General features: G+C 42.8%; 1 protein-coding gene across 1 annotated transcript in view; it reads left to right on the top strand.

Moving 5' to 3' along the window:
• Nucleotides 1-16036, top strand: part of MARS1 (methionyl-tRNA synthetase 1) — a gene marked incomplete in the record, with an annotated part of 618581 nt that overhangs the window by 295933 nt on the left and 306612 nt on the right. The window contains 1 exon segment of the mRNA XM_044083612.1: nucleotides 10270-10386. Within this exon segment, the coding sequence (XP_043939547.1) occupies nucleotides 10270-10386 (117 nt within the window).

Genomic DNA, 16036 nt, shown 5'->3' with positions numbered 1-16036 from the left:
TTCGGAAAAACAAGGTAACCCCAAGCTACCATATAGGTGGCAATCCACTAAGCACAGAAGAGGTTATCAGGGACCTGGGGACCCAGGTTGACAGTGGCCTTTCTTTTGACACTAACATTGCTAAAGTGGTTAGAAAGACCTTCTACATTGCCCACCTGATCATGAAGGGATTCACATCCAGATCTAGTGAGGTCATTGTTCCCTGTACTCTTCACTTATCAGACCAATGATCGAGTACAATGCCCCATTCGGGATGTATCTCACCAGACATCTGCAGCAATTGGAGAGACCCCAAAAGTTCCTCACCAAAAGGATAAAGGGACTCCAAAATCTGTCATATGCTGCCAGATTGAAGAAACTCCAGCTCTATTCAGTCGCATACCGTCTGCTCAGAGGTGACATGTGCCTGACATACAAGGCCATGTCCAACCCGGAATTAATGGACATGCTCCACCTCAAAAATCCAAATCCACCAAAACCACTAGAGCAAGCGACTTAAACCTTAGCACGGATATAAATAGGGCGTGCTGGAGGGATAAATTTATCACTCAGAGACTCCTATGCTGTGGAATAAAATCCCGGTCCATGTGAGGCAGAGCACCTCGCTGACTCTGTTCAAGAGAAATCTAGACCTGTGGATGGGAGATCGTAGGTTTACCCCGGGAATCATCTCTGTGTCACTGCTGGACAGAGGCACAACAAACTAATGGGCACAGTATTTTTTCATATAAGGGGTGGCGTAAGCCACAAAAATTTGGGCTAGGCTTATAAATGCCTTAGGGCAGATAGCCTAGTATAAACCTATGAACCTATAAAGATTGTCACAAACAGTGTTTATTTTGCTTAGGTGCTTCCCTGTATTATTTGCCTGGCTTCTGTTTTTAAGATGGTGCATTGTCAGCTCTCTTCCTTAGTGATTTATTTAGAAAACCAACGTCTTAAGTTGTTGGCTTACCTTTCCCTCTATTATTATTTGCTCCCAGTACCTTGTTTACTTTGCCAGCTTCCTTCAGTAAATTTCAGCCTCCTATTGCCTACTCTCTATACTGAATTGCAGTCATCCCTATGAGAAGAATTTCCTTTCTCCATTCCAGTGTTGTCTTATTTCTTAGTATAGTTTCTGCTACTGTATTAATATAATAATTTGTATGACTTTTGTTATTCCCTTCAAGGATCTGCGTCCAAGTAACCACTCATTTGATGATGTTAATCTTCATTTATCCTTTACCTTTGGAATATAATTCTGATGCTCTGAACTGGCTCGCCCATTACATAGCTTGCTCCAGCCAAAAACTCTCAAACTAAGACTCTACCCACAATGCCCCTCTCCATATTATCTCGGATCTCATTTGCCACTCTTGTATTTTATATATATATATATATATATATATATATATATATATATATATATGTGCACATATATGTATATGTATTTTTTTCTTTATCTCTTCTACCTACTTTCTTGTCGAGTGAGTGTATTTACCCTACCATTCAGTATTCTGTCTCTACCATTGTTGGTAGTACCTCTCCCTTCACAGACCCCTCTCACGTCTAGAGTTGGGGCTTTTTCTCCCAGGACTCCACCAAATCTTCCTCCTCAGAGGTCTTAGAGCTTCTCACTCCAATCCCTCCATTTCCAGATGCTCTGCTGTCAACAGTCATTCTCCCATTGGTTCCAGGATCTACCCTGACTTCTTTGGCTCCTTCAGAACTGACGAACCCCAGGGCCATGGCTCCACTGTCAGGTCCTAGAGTCTTGGATCGGCTCCATCTTTTTATTCTGAGTTGTCCTTGCCTTTCAGGACCTTGGGAGATGTGGGGTCTTCCTCAGCTCCTGCTTCAGAGGTGGGTCTCTCTGAGCTGTGTGTGACCTTGGTTCCGAGGTTGTCCTTCTCAGTTCCAGGCTCACATTCCTCTTTGGGGGTTCCTGCTTTTCAGGTAATGGAGAGGGCATTGGCCTCTGCAGGCTCTCAGCTGGACCCTTCTGTGTTGGAGTTTTATCCCAAGACTCCTTCTTGCCCAGGGCTGCCACCAACCTCCACTTCTGGACAGTGGGCACCTAGGCTGCAAGATCCCCCTGCACAGGGCCCCTCGTCTTCAGAGTCCTGCTCAGAGATTCCTAGTGAGGTGCCACCCTGGAAGAAGATGTGCAAGAGGAAAACATTGGATTCCCATGAGGAATCGGTCATGGAAGACATGGACTTCGATAATGGGTAGGGTTCTCCCTGGTCACCCCTGAAAGACGTCTCCTTCGTAGAGATCCTAGAGATTCTGAAACAGAGTTGTAACTGGAAGCCCAAAGACCCTAACTCTGAGGAGTCAGTGTACTTGCAAGCCTTTGGTGATCACCCATCTACTTTTTTGGGGTGACCCCTCCCTCTGATGATCTTATTAAATTGATTGAGCAGCAGGCTTGGAAGGCTCCTGATTCCACAGACCCAGTTCCCCGGAGACCTGACAAAATACTATGTGCTCCAGAGGATCACCAGCATTGGGCAAAAAGGGTATTAGCAGTAGATACTATGGTGGTGACAGTGGCCACCAAAAAGGAACTAGCTGAAAAGAGTTCCTGTGTTCATCCCCCCTAACTGAGAGTCCAGGGCAATGGACAGATTTGAAAAATACTTCATTGACCTTCGCGTTAAGTACTTTGAATTTTATGGCACATTTCACTAGGCTCCAGGGGGATCTGATGAAGATGTTATCAGATATTATAGCGGAAGCAGCGTCTGAGGAGGTCCAGGATAAAGTGGCCTCCCAGCTAGCCACCCTGGAGTCTATTTCCAACTCTTTCATAAGGCTCATTGTGCATGTAGTCAAAGGGGCGACCAGGGCAGCCGGTTCAGGTGATGCCAAAAGGCATCAAGCCTAGATGCGCTTGTGTGAGTTTGCGGAGCCATTCTAGTCCTTCCTTCATCAGTGCTCTCTTTGATGGGTCTTTATTCACCCCCAAAGTCAAAGAAACTCTAGCCAGGTGTGAGAAGGATGAAAAGACCCTATCTGCAGTGGGCATATGTTTGCCTGCTCCCCAGCGGTCCTCCTCTAGGAATCCGAGGAGTAGGGAAGATGTGGTTCAGAAAATCCCAAGGGCCTTTTCAGTACGCACTTGGTGGAGGCTCCCCTCAGGGCTGAGGAGGGAGCTCCAGTGGAAGACGCTGACCCTGAGGCAGAGGTAACAGACAAAATCAGGGTTCCAGATATTCTTTCTCTGAACAATCCTATCCTGAAAGGTGGCCCGATTGCTTACCTCTGGAAGCACTCGGGGGGAAGATTTTTAATGCACAAAAGAGCCTGGCTACAAATAACTTCAGATGCTTGGGTGCAGAGTATCATTGCCAGATGTTACCATATTCCCTTCACTCTTTTTCTGAGATTAAAATTAAGCCTCCCCGATGTTCCACCCAGTCAGAGGGACCGAGCAGCCTTAGAGGTTCAAAAGCTGCTAGAAAAAGAGTTATTCAGGAAGTCCCACCAGGTAGGGTCTGGATTTTACTTGAGGTTCTTTTTGGTGCCAAAAAAGACAGGGCACTTGAGTCTAATATTAGATCTCAGCCTCCTGAACAAGTTTGTTCAGTAAGCAAAGTTCTGGTTCATCACGGTTCAGTCTGTACTTCCCTTTCTAGAGAAAACGATTGGATGTGCTCTATAAACCTTCAGGATGTGTATTACCACATAAAAATGGAGAAACGCTCCAGAAGGTTCCTCCACTTTCAGCTAGGAGCCAGTCGTTTTCAGTTCAGAGTGCTGCCCTTTGGCCTCATCACAGCCCCCAAGGTGTTCACCAAGTGTCTGGCAACAGTCACAGCTCACTTGAGACTGCACGGATTCCGGGTGTTTCCTTCTCTAGACAACTGGCTCTTCACCGCTTCCACCAGGCATCTACAGCTTCAAGCAGCAGACTTCATTCTGCACCTGTTCACTGTCTGGGCATTACAGTGAATCAATTAAAATCTCAGCTAAGTCTCAATCAAGATCTAGAGTTCATAGGAACTCATCTGAATAAAATATCTTGTGCAGCTTCCCTTCCTGTTCAAAGGCTACAGAAGATGAAATCCCAAGTACAAGCCATTCTCTCCAAAGACAAGGCTCCTGCACTTCTAGTCCTCCAAGCTTTAGGATCCATGGCAGCGACCATTACCTTAGTTCCATTAGCAAGATTTCACATGTCTGCTACAGTGGCTTCTAGCATCCCAATGATGCATCCTAACCCATCCAGTGACGTACCCAATTCTTATCACCAGTTGCTGCAAGAAGGACTTAACCTGCTGGATGGAATCCAATGAAATTCTTTTACGCAGTCCCCTTGTTCCCTCCTCAACCCAAGGCCATAGTGATCACGGATGCCTCCCAGAGAGGGGGGGGGGGGTGTATTATCTGGGAAGAACAATCCAAGACACTTGGTCCCTGATAGAGGACAACCTGCATAACGGTGTCATGGAAGTGAGGGCAGTGCTCATAGCATTGCAAACCTTTCAGTCTGTCTTCCCTCTAGGAATGATTGCAATTCAAGCAGACAAAATGTCAGTAGTCTGGTACATCAACAAACAGGGCAGAACCAAGTTAATACCCCCTGTGTCGAGAAGCTCTGAGTGTGGCAATGGGTGGTATCCTCCAACCGCTTTCTTATAGCAATGCACATCTGGGGAACTCAAACGTGATAGCAGGCAGACTGAGCAGATGCATTCTCCTGCCTCAAAAATGATCTTTCAATCCCATAGTGGCGAATGATATTTTCCGTCACTGGGGCCAGCCTTGCTGTGACCTCTTTGCATCACCCTAAAACAAGTGCAGCAACTATTTTGCCATAATTCCCCCTCAGGGGGAGTCTCCAAGAGATGCTCTCCTTCACGATTGGTCCTCATGTCTACTGTATCCCTTTCCCTCCTTCCATCTGATTCCACTCTTCTTAAAGAAAGCCAGCAGTTTGAGACGCAAAGTGATCCTCATTGCGCCCTTCTGGCCTTGACAAGTCTGGTTCTCCTTTCTATGGCCTCATCTAATGCACTGTCCATGGATTCTGAACCCAGTTCCAGATCTTTTGTCTCACCCGCAGGGACTGCTGCACCCCAACCTTCAGAACCTCAAGCTTACAGCTCAGTTCCTCCAATACTGGTAGTCGCCAGGCAGAAGAATTTATCTTCCCCAGTTTAAAAAATTCTACTGGCTGCCCATAGACCTTCCACCAGGAAGCTCTACCCAAGCAAGTAAAAAAGATTTTCTATTTTGGCGTACGATAATGGTCTACACCAGTTGAAAAAGTCTGGAGTTTTTAGCTATGCTTTTCAGTCAAGGAACTTATGCTTCCACGATTAAGGTCCATATAGCTGTTATTTCTAATTTCCACAATGGCTTCGAAGACCATTCACTAATTTTCCATAGATTATGTAAAGTGTTCATGAAAGGGGGTTTGCGATTAAAACCTCCGTTTAAAGACCTTCTAGCTCCTTGGGATCTGACCTTGGTTTTGCAGTCTTTGGTGCTTCCCCCCTTTTGAACCCGTGGTGACATGTCACTTAAAGTTTCTGTCATGGAAAATTATTTTTCTGATCGCCATTTCCTCCGCCAGACAAATTTCTGAGATAAAAGCATCATCTTCAAAACTCCCATATTTGGTTTTTCATAAGGATAGGGTTTCACTAAGAAGCAACTCATCTGTTCTCCCCAAGGTGGTCTCAGAATCTGATATTAGTCACACTATTGACTTACCCATTTTCTTTCCCAATTTTTTTCAATAAAGGTGAATATTGCTTACATTTGCTGGACGTTCACAGACTATTATTTTTTTAACCTCAGCAGGACTAAAGAATCTAGAAAATCAGACAAATTATTTGTATCTTTCTCCAGTCCATCTCTGGGAAAATCTGTTTCAAAAGTAACCCTGTCAAAATGGCAAAGAAAATGTATTACTTTCATATACAGTAAAAAGAATCTCAAGTTACCAGTGCCAGTGAGAGCACACTCAACTAGATCAATAACCTCGTCTGCTGTTTTCCATTCCAAGGCTTCCATGGATAAAATATGAGCAGCAGCTGCAACCTAGGCTACTCCACATACTTTCATCACTCATTACATATTGGATCTGGTCTCCAGGGGAAGAACATCCATTGGCTGTATGGTTCTCAGGAATATCCTTCCATAAGGCCACCCAGAATCTAAAGTAGCTGGGGACTCTGTCCCAAAGATAAAGGATAAATGAAGATTGACAACATCAGATAAAGAAGTTTATGTACTCACCGTAAAGTTTCATCTCTGTTGTTGATCTTCATTTATCCTTTCCACACGCACCCTTCCCCCTCCTATAGACTTTCTGGAGTATCGGACGCTTGTCCTGGTAACTTTATCAAGTCTGACCTTGGACATGGCCTCTTCAATTCTGTTTACAAATTCCTTTGTCTTTCTTTGTAGCTGCAAACTCAATCTGAGGTAATATGGAGAGGGGTATTGTGGGTAGAGTCTTAGATTGAGAGATGTTGGCTGGCATGAGCTATGTAACGGCTGAGCCAGTTTCAAGGATGGGAACCATATTCCAAAGGTAAAGGATAAATGAAGATCAACAACTCAGATGGAAAGTTATGTTGAGTACATGACTTTTTTCCTTATTTCTTGAATTACTGCTGCTTCATCCTCATGCCGTTCTACATTGAGTTGTAACTTTTTGCTTGTGTTATGTCTTAACTTTTGTAGCTCTAAAATATTCTTTCAAATCAGATAATCCTTAACCTCCTTATCCTGTTGGAAGGATCAGCTTTTCCCACTTGATTCTTGCCGTCTTCCCCTCCACATAAAATCCTTCAACTCTGTTAATTATTATCCACAAGTGTGTGTAAAACTATAGGGACAAAAACATTTTTACTGCTTGTATTTTACTATCCATAGACAAGAGCTTCCAGTTTCCCAGTTTTTGTATTATCTTTTGTTTAATCTTTTCCTACATATCCTAAGTTGCCATAACGGAATCCCTTTTTAACCCCTACTCCTAAATCATTCCATTTTATCATATCCCCATAAATATAAGTATTGCTGAACCAATTCATAGGTGGATAGATTGTTTATAGCTGTAGCATTTGTTTTATCTTCATGAATTTTATATTCCTAAAATACCTGGAACTGTCTCAGAATGTTCTACAACACTCAGATGTCCTTTTCTGGTTCTGTAAGGTGCAAAATAATATCTGCAGATAAAGCCAGCTTTTCTTGAGTACCATACCAATTGTATCCTTGAATTTCTAAGTCCCTTATTTTTCTTTGCCAGTAGTTCTAAACATAATGCAAATAACAAAGAGGAAAGAGGGCACCCCTGCCTGTTTCCTCTGTTACGATACAACTTACCAGAAAGGAACCCTTTCATTTTGATCTTTGCCTCGGATTCCTCGTATATTCTCCTAATTAGCCTTACTGTTGTATCAGGAAATGTAAATGCTTCCATTGTCTTACTCATAAAATGCCAGGTTACTTTGTTGAATGCTTTCTTTGCATCAAGACCCACCAACAAGCAGCAGTGTTTTCTTACAATCTCCTTCCCTCTAGATATCATTGTTCTGTTAATGTTGTCTTCCCCTCCACAGAACCACATTGGTCCATAGCTGTGCATTTTGGCAAAACCTGGCATTCTTTCAGTTACTGTAGACATATACGTTATAATCATGTTTTAAAATTGAAATGGGTCTATATGAAGCTTGATCTGACGGATCTTTACTGTAGTATTACAGCCACCACAGCTTTTTTCCAGGATATTGGCGCTTCCCCTCCCTTTAAAGTACTGTTAAACAAAACTTTCTAGATCTTTTTATCACTTTCTTCCCTCTTACATCTATTCTGGAGAATTTGTTGTAAATCGGTTATATATATATATCACCATTTTATCTCCTCTCCTATCTTAACCGTTAATGGTCTTTCATAAGTATTTCAATTTGTGCTTTTTCTTGATTTTATCAACTTCTCTGCTTTCTACAAATTTTCATAAAGTTTCCGAAATTTCTGTGATACCTCTACAGGATCTTAGGTTATTTTTCTTGTTATAGGCTCCCTAACTTTGGCAACAACCCTTTCTAGTTACTTTTACCTAAGTCATCATACCAAAAGTTTTTGTGCTTTTGAGTTATCAAAAAAATAGTTGCTTAACAACAATCTTTCTAAGTGGATGCATGTTATTCAGGTTTGCACTCTGCAGTTACGCCTGTTCTTGTTCTGTGAGATTCCCTTTTGTCAGCCCATCTATATAATTCTTGTTACTGTTAACCATATCTTTTTATTATATTTCTATGCTGTTTTTAAACTTCACTTTCATTTAATCACGGTATCTGTAACTTCGAGAGTGCTTTCTGTCTTCACTAATAACTCCCAAATAATGTCCACTACCCATTCCTTAAATTCCTTTCTGTTTAACAGTCAGGTGGGGAAGCACCAGTGCCTCATCTTTACTTCGTAATCCTGCATTTTTATTGTAGTAATTATTGGAGCATGATCTGAATAGTTATTGGATGTATGTCAAAGTTTTCAATTAAATGCAGATGTTCTTGTGATATATAATTTATATCTAGTGTAGCCCACTTTTTGTACACTGAGGAGTAATATGTAAAGTCTGTCCGAGCTCCTACTACTGACTTCACACCTTCCATACCAAATATCTTAATAAATTTCTTCAGAAATCTAGATTCTTTTCTTAAATTTTCTATTCTAAATCCCCCCGGTACATCCTCATTATTGCGAATCAAATTCTAGTCCCTACCTATAAGTAGTATTCCCTGCTGATAGCTGATTTTCTCCCATTTTTTTTAAGCTTCGTGATAGTTTTTTTTTAAGTGGAATATAAGTAAATGCCAGGGTAATCCTCATCCCATGCCAGTAGCCCCTTTCTACCACAAATCTGCCATCACTATTGGAGCTCCTGCTCTAGCACTTAATACAAGTGCTCCTCTTTTACTTTGTCCTTGATATTCTGCTGCATATCCATCCTGAAATGCTGTACCAAGTTCCCATTCTCATTTCTTTCAAAGTCTGTCTCCTGTAGCATTGCTGTTTGCACTCTACATTTCTTAATATAATTAAATATTTTTTTTTCCTTTTTGTCTATACCTGTGAGATCATTCACATTCCATAATAATATGGAAGGTGTCACTGTTATAAGGAGTCATTGTCCTCGCCTATTATATATGACTGTTTTTTTATTGTCTGTTTCCAGCTTGTGTGATACATGCACCCATTAAGGTTTGGCAAGTTAATCTTTTTATGCACTTTTTTCTTATCAACATTGGAACTATGCCACATTTTACCACGCTTCTTGTTTAATGAAAATCCTTTAACAAAAAAAAACAAACACACCCATAACTTGTTAACTTAATGGAAGCACACAAAACTGTGTACATTTTCAAATAATGAAGTTTAACATTCCTAATAAGAACAGTTGTCCCATACATACAGCTCTGGATACATTTTTTTGGCCTGGGTGGGATTCCCTTTATCCCTATCCCACATTTCTCGTAGCACATAAATATTTAAATTTGGTAACCTGTATACACCAGCTTCCCCTTTTCAGAGAGGAAAGTTAGTTCTGAATTTTGGTGCCTGTATGTCAGCTTTAGTATTAGCATGCCCATAACTATTCTTCAGCCGTGCACGGTGCACATGGAAGACGCCCATTTGCTTTTGTATATGGTGGAACACCTGTTCTGTGTCAGGATACATCCCATATAGCTGCATGCTACTGCTGCAGGGATTTCTTCAAACGTGTACTGTTATGGTAGGTTTACTTGCACAACTGTACTTTTCTTTAGTTTCTGTAGTCTCCCTTCCAGCAGAACCAACTACTTCCTTTTTGGCTGTATTGTCACTTATTTCTCTGCAGCTGCTTCACTGTTAGTGACCCACTTAACACTGTGTGGCTGTTCCCTAGTCTGTATTGCTGTTGTGGAGGAGAGAGGAAGGGGCTTTTATATTTAACATATATGAATGCATCCATTACCGCACAGATCATTACTGCTACAGTTAAATAACTAGCAAGGATGTCTTTGACAACTTTCCTATTTGTTTTTTTTTCACCCTCCCTCATCTCAGATGGTCATTAAATGCATCATCGCTTTGTGACTTTCTAGTAACGTCAGGTTGTTTTATTCATGTAGTAATCTTTGATGAGTTGGCCTGGTGTATGTCATCTCTCAAGGAGAGCAGATATTTTTGCTGTGTACAGCCTTTATATGGAGTTGTTTGTGTGGAATGTTTATTAACATTTTAATGCACTTTTTTTTTCTGACACTGCTGTGGGATGTTTAGCTTGCCTCAGAAGAATAAGAGAAACATCTTGATCACCAGTGCCTTGCCATATGTCAACAATGTTCCTCACCTTGGAAATATAATTGGCAGTGTACTCAGCGCTGACGTCTTTGCCAGGTAAGAGTTCTGCTGTAATCTCTTGGTAAAAGGTAAAATGTGTTCAAAACTATATTATTCTGCCTTGCTATTGCACTTCTCACCTTCTTTGTTAGCCCGCCTTAGTATTAAGATCTGCAGTTAAAATTCACAGTGGTTTTTCCACATCTGTCCTTCAGGGAACATAGATTTTTTTTTCCATGGTGAAGATGCTACCCAGAAGTCACCAGTGCTGAGAAGTAATTGCATATTACAGCTTCTGTAGTGTGCAGATTGTTTGTCTTTGTTGTTTGGTTAGTTACTAGATTTGCAGCTTAAGTGTTGCTTGGTTAGGATAGGCTTCTGTATAGTAATGATGTTCTTCGTGTTTCACTGTTGCAGTCATTACATTTGGGTAATCTGCTGGCAGGTTGCCCTCAGTCGGCCTGAATTCCAAAGTCTTGGGTCCTGCGTCGGTCGCTGTCTTCTCTTCCATGACGTCAGGTTGTCAGGGGTGTAAAACATGCAGCCGACGCCATTTTCTTTAGTCTTTCTTGCAGCGCGGTGCCCGATGCAGAAGCATTTCGCAAGTGCCGGTCGGCAGACTACTGAAATATTCGAGTTTGAGTTTCAGAACCGAAGTCTTCATTAAAGCTAAGTACCCCGTTGGGGAAATTTTTTTCTTGCTCCAGACCGATGTCAGAAAAAGTTAATAATTGTATTTCTTGTGGGAAGCAAATACCTCATAAGGATTTTCATTCTTACTGTATTCCTTGCCTAGGCCCTGACCACAACGTTACTAGTTGTCGGTTTTGTCCTAGATTTTACCAACGCACTATTAAGCGTCGGTACGATTTTGCATTTCATTACTTTGGCAGAAGATTCAATTATATAATGCCGTCAGAACAACCGACTACCGGAGTTTATAAAAAGTGCAAAGAAAAAGAAAGGGACAGCCATCCGAGGTCCAAAACCAACGACGAGGCTTCCGCAAGGCCTGTCACCGGTTCTCAGTGAGGCGCTTTCGCAGCCCCTGACACCCGCTACCTCAGAGCCACAGGCCGCTTCCGACTCTCACGTGGAGCTGACTAGGCCACTGGAAACTCAAGGTATTGGACACTCGGAAACTATTCCCTCAGGTGGGTCCAGAGCCACTGAGCAGGCATCGGCTTCTGAGGGTGTTTTCAGGCCTACACAGTTATATGCGAAACCTACTTCAGCTTCAAAGGCAAAAACTAAAGCAGCTCTAAAGACAAAGAAACAAGTACAGCATTCTCCTGGACAGGCCACCATGCCTAAAAAAACAGATGCTTAAAATGGCCGAAGACCTAATTACTTTGATCAGGGGTTCCCATCCCCCTCCTGATAAGAGGCCTAGGCAAGAGATAGAATATGAATCTTCAGACCAGGTTTCCATTTCCTCTGATTCCTCATATGAACAGGAATATTCTCTTCTTCCCTATGAGGATTCTGATGCTGAAGAATCTATCCCTTCAGCCTCTCCTCCTGAAGATTACTCTTTTGGGGAGACGCTGCATACTATGAGGGAGCATTTCCACTGGGAGAGCCAAGATTACTCAGAATCCAAGAAAAGGCTCAGAGACTTCATTTTATTACATCAGCACAGGCCCCTTGCTATCCCACCTGTTTTAGACATTGTAGATGATGTATTTTCAGAGTCCGCACCAGCTCCTGTTAAGCCAGACAGATACTACAGGGTTCCAGATTCACATACATTTCTTTATAAAAATCCTGCTGCTGACCCAGAAACTATCTCTCAGGGTCCCAAAGGGGTCAAGGCTTCCACTGAAAAAAACCCTATCCCCTCTGATAGGGATTCTAGGGCCCTGGACAAATGGGGGAAAAAGATTTATACTTCTGCTACCTTGGCTGTAAGAGCTTTAAATTGCCAATTTTGTATGCTTAAATATCAGCAATATCTTATGTCACTGCTTAAATAGAAAATGTTAAATTCAGAATGTGCAGAAAATAAAGAAATGCAGGATTTATTGCATGCAGCTGAACAAGTGGGAAAGCATACTTTGCAATGTGGTTTTGATTCTCTAGAGGCCTCCTGCAGGGCCGCTGTTACAGGTTCTGTCATTAGGAGGCATGCTTGGTTAAAAGAACAGAATCTGCCTGATCATGTTAAAGCAAAACTATTTGATGCTCCATTACAGCATGATACTTTGTTTGGTGTTAAAGCAGAAGAGGTGTTGAAGAAAATGGAGGACAAAGCTAAATCTATGCAAACAGTCAAGGATTTCTTGCAGGTACAGCCTCCCAGATTTAGCAGGAACTGGCCTACAAAGAATTGGTCCTTTCCAGTGTCAGTCAGGTCACAAAGAGGCAGATACAGACGCCCCAGAGGCAGATCACAGCCCCAAGGCTTATACAGGCCTAAACAATGGGGTGCTTCTACCTCCAAAAGCGGAGAGGATAAATCACAGCCATACAGGAAACAGTCTCAATGACTTTCCCCTGGCAGCACCAAGCACTTATCTTCTGGCAGCCCCTTTGGGGAGAAAACTAGCTCTTTTTTCACAAAATTGGCACATGATCCCCCAGGACAAATGGGTCTTAAATATCATATCACAAGGCTACAGGTTCCACTTTCACACCATGCCAAGGCCAAAGGGTATGCCAGACCTGCCACGCAATCAATGGGCAGAGGCACAAAAACAAGATGTTCATCGTGTTACACTGCTGCAGTCATTACACTTGGGTTATCCTGCCATCATGCGGTTGCCCAGTCGGTTTGAGTTCCAAATCTGTTGCTGTCGCCTCCTCCCTGACGTCAGTGTGACAGGGGTATATAAGATGCAGCCAACGCCATTTTCTTCAGTCTGTCTTGCCACGCAGTGCCTGAAGCAAAAGCAGTTCGCAAGTGCCGGTCAGCCATCTTCTGAGATTTTCATTCCGAATCCAGAACCGAAGTCTTCTACAAAGCTAAGTACCCCATTGGGGAAACTTTTTCTTGCCTCAGATCGATGTCCGTAAAAGTTAATAACTGTATTTCTTGTGGGAAGCAAATACCTCATAAGGATTTCCATTTCTATTGTATCCCATGCCTAGGCCCTGACCACGACGTCACTGGTTGTCAGTTTTGTGCTAGGTTTAACAAGCGCACTATTAAATGTCGGTTTGATTTTGCCCGACATTATTTTGGTAGAAAATTCAATTATACCTTGCCGTCGGAACTTCCGACGACTGGAATACACAAAAAGCGCAAAGACAAGGATAGACATCCGAGGCCCAAAACTGAAGCCTCTTCTAGGCCAGTCGCCAGTTCTCCGGTTTTCAGCGAGGTGCCTTCGCAGCCCCTGACGACCGCTTCTGTAGAACCACAAGCCGCCTCTGACTCCCACGTGGAGATGGCTGGGCCTTCGGATGCACAAGTTCTTCAGCCTACCAAGACTAACCTTTCAGAGGGATCCGGAGTAGCTGAGCAACCCACAGCTACAGAGGGTGTCTTCAGACCTACACAGTTAAGCATTACACCCTCATCTAAGTCTAAGCCTCCTTTAAAGTTAAATAAACAAATTCAGCATTCTCCAGGACAGGCCTCCATGCCTAAGAAACAAATGCTCAAAATGGCCGAAGACCTAATCACTCTGATTAGGGGGTCCCATCCCCTCCTGATAAAAGGCCTAGACAGGATGCAGGCTATGACTCGTCTGACTAGGTGTCCATCTCTTCTGATTCATCCTCAGACCTAGGCTACTCTTTACCCCCTTATGAGGATTCTGATGCTGAGGAATCCGTTCCATCAGCCTCACCGCCTGAGGACTACTCCTTTGGGGAAACCATACATACCATGAGGGAGCATTTCCACTGGGAAGGCCAGGATTACTCAGAATCCAAGAAAAGGCTCAGAGACTTCCTTTTATTACCTCAACACAGACCCCTTGCTATTCCGCCAGTGTTAGATATTGTGGATGATGTGTATACTGAATCCAGCTTAAATCCTGATTCCTTACCTCCAGCCCCTGTTAAACTTAACAGATACTACAGAGTCCCTGACTCACATAAATTTCTGTATAAAAGCCCTGTAGCTGACCCTGAAACTATTTCTCAGGGACCCAAAGGAGTTAAGGCCTCATCAGCCAAGAATCCAGTTCCCTCTGACAGAGATTCCAGATCATTAGACAGATGGGGAAAGAAAGTATATACGTCTGCAACTTTAGCAATGAGAGCCTTAAATTGCCAGTTTCACATGCTAAAATATCAGCGATTTTTACTGTCTCAGTTAAAACAAAAAATGCTTCCAGAGTCAGATCCTCCTAATTTTAAAGAAATGCAGGATTTATTGCCTGCAGCTGAGCAAGTGGGAAAGCATACTTTGCAATGTGGTTTTGATTCTCTAGAGGCCTCCTGCAGAGCAGCAGTTACAGGCTCTGTCATTAGAAGACATGCTTGGTTAAAAGAACATACGTTACCAGATCATGTTAAAGCAAAATTATTGGATGCACCTTTGCAGCAGGATGTGTTATTTGGAGTTAAGGCAGAAGAGGTATTAAAGAAAATGGAGGATAAGGCAAAATCTATGCAAACGGTGAAGGATTTCTTATAGGTTCAACCTCCTAGATTTAGCAGAAACTGGCCAACTAAGAATTGGTCCTTTCCAGTTACAGACAGACGTCCAAGAGGTAGAGGTCAAACACAAGGTCCTTACAGGCCTCGACAATGGGTTGCATCAGGCCAGAAAGAAGTGGAAGACAGGCCCCAACCATATAAAAAGCAGCTCCAATGACTTCCCACTACAGCTGCCAAACAAATCCTTCTTGGCAGCCCCCTTGGGAGGAAAACTGGCACTGTTCTACCACAATTGGCAAATGATCACCAAAGACAAATGGGTTCTCAACATTGTATTACATTGTATTTCAAGGGTACAGGTTCCACTTTCACACTCTGCCAAGGTTAAAAGGAATGCCAAATCTGCCACCAAATCAATGGGCAGAGGTTCAAAAACAAATTACAGCACTCATGGATATGAGAGCTATTCAAAAGGTACCATCCCAGGAGCAAGGACAAGGATTTTACTCGAGACTCTTTCTGGTACCCAGAAAGGACAAAGCCTGGAGGCCCATTCTGGATCTTTCATCTCTAAACACTTACCTGGATGTTCCGAAATTCAAAATGTTGACATTACAGCAGCTTCTTCCCATGCTGGTCAAGAAAACTTGGCTCTTGACTTTGGACCTTAAAGAGGCATACCTGCATGTCCCTATCAGACAAAACTGCAGAAGATACCTCAGATTCATAGCTGGTTCAATGCTCTACCAATTCTTTGCACTGCCCTTTGGCTTATCTACTGCACCCAGGGTCTTCACAAAGTGCCTGGCACCAGTAATTGCATTTTGCAGACAGAAAGGAATTCAAATTTATCCGTACCTGGACGACTGCCTGATTCAAGGAGAGAGCAAGGACATTCTTCTAAAGCATCTGGCGTTTGTAAAAAAGTTATTAAGTTGCCTGGGGTACACAGTAAACGAAAAGAAATCAAAACTAGTGCCCTCACAAGAGATTATATTCCTGGGTGCCAGCTTGAACACAACGGCCCAGATGGCTTATCTCACGCCAGACAAACAAGGACAACTGACTCAATACTTTCAATTGATGGCAACAAAGACCCAACTCCCTGCAAGAAAACTTCTGCAGGCCTTTGGTTACATGGCATCCTGCATACTAC

Source organism: Protopterus annectens, chromosome 9.part0 (genome assembly GCF_019279795.1).
Source record: "Protopterus annectens isolate FY-2018-M chromosome 9.part0, PAN1.0, whole genome shotgun sequence".
In the NCBI taxonomy this organism is placed as follows: Eukaryota; Metazoa; Chordata; order Ceratodontiformes; family Protopteridae; genus Protopterus; species Protopterus annectens.
The sequence above is the reverse complement of the archived record's forward strand: the minus strand, read 5'-3'. Positions and strand labels throughout refer to the sequence as shown.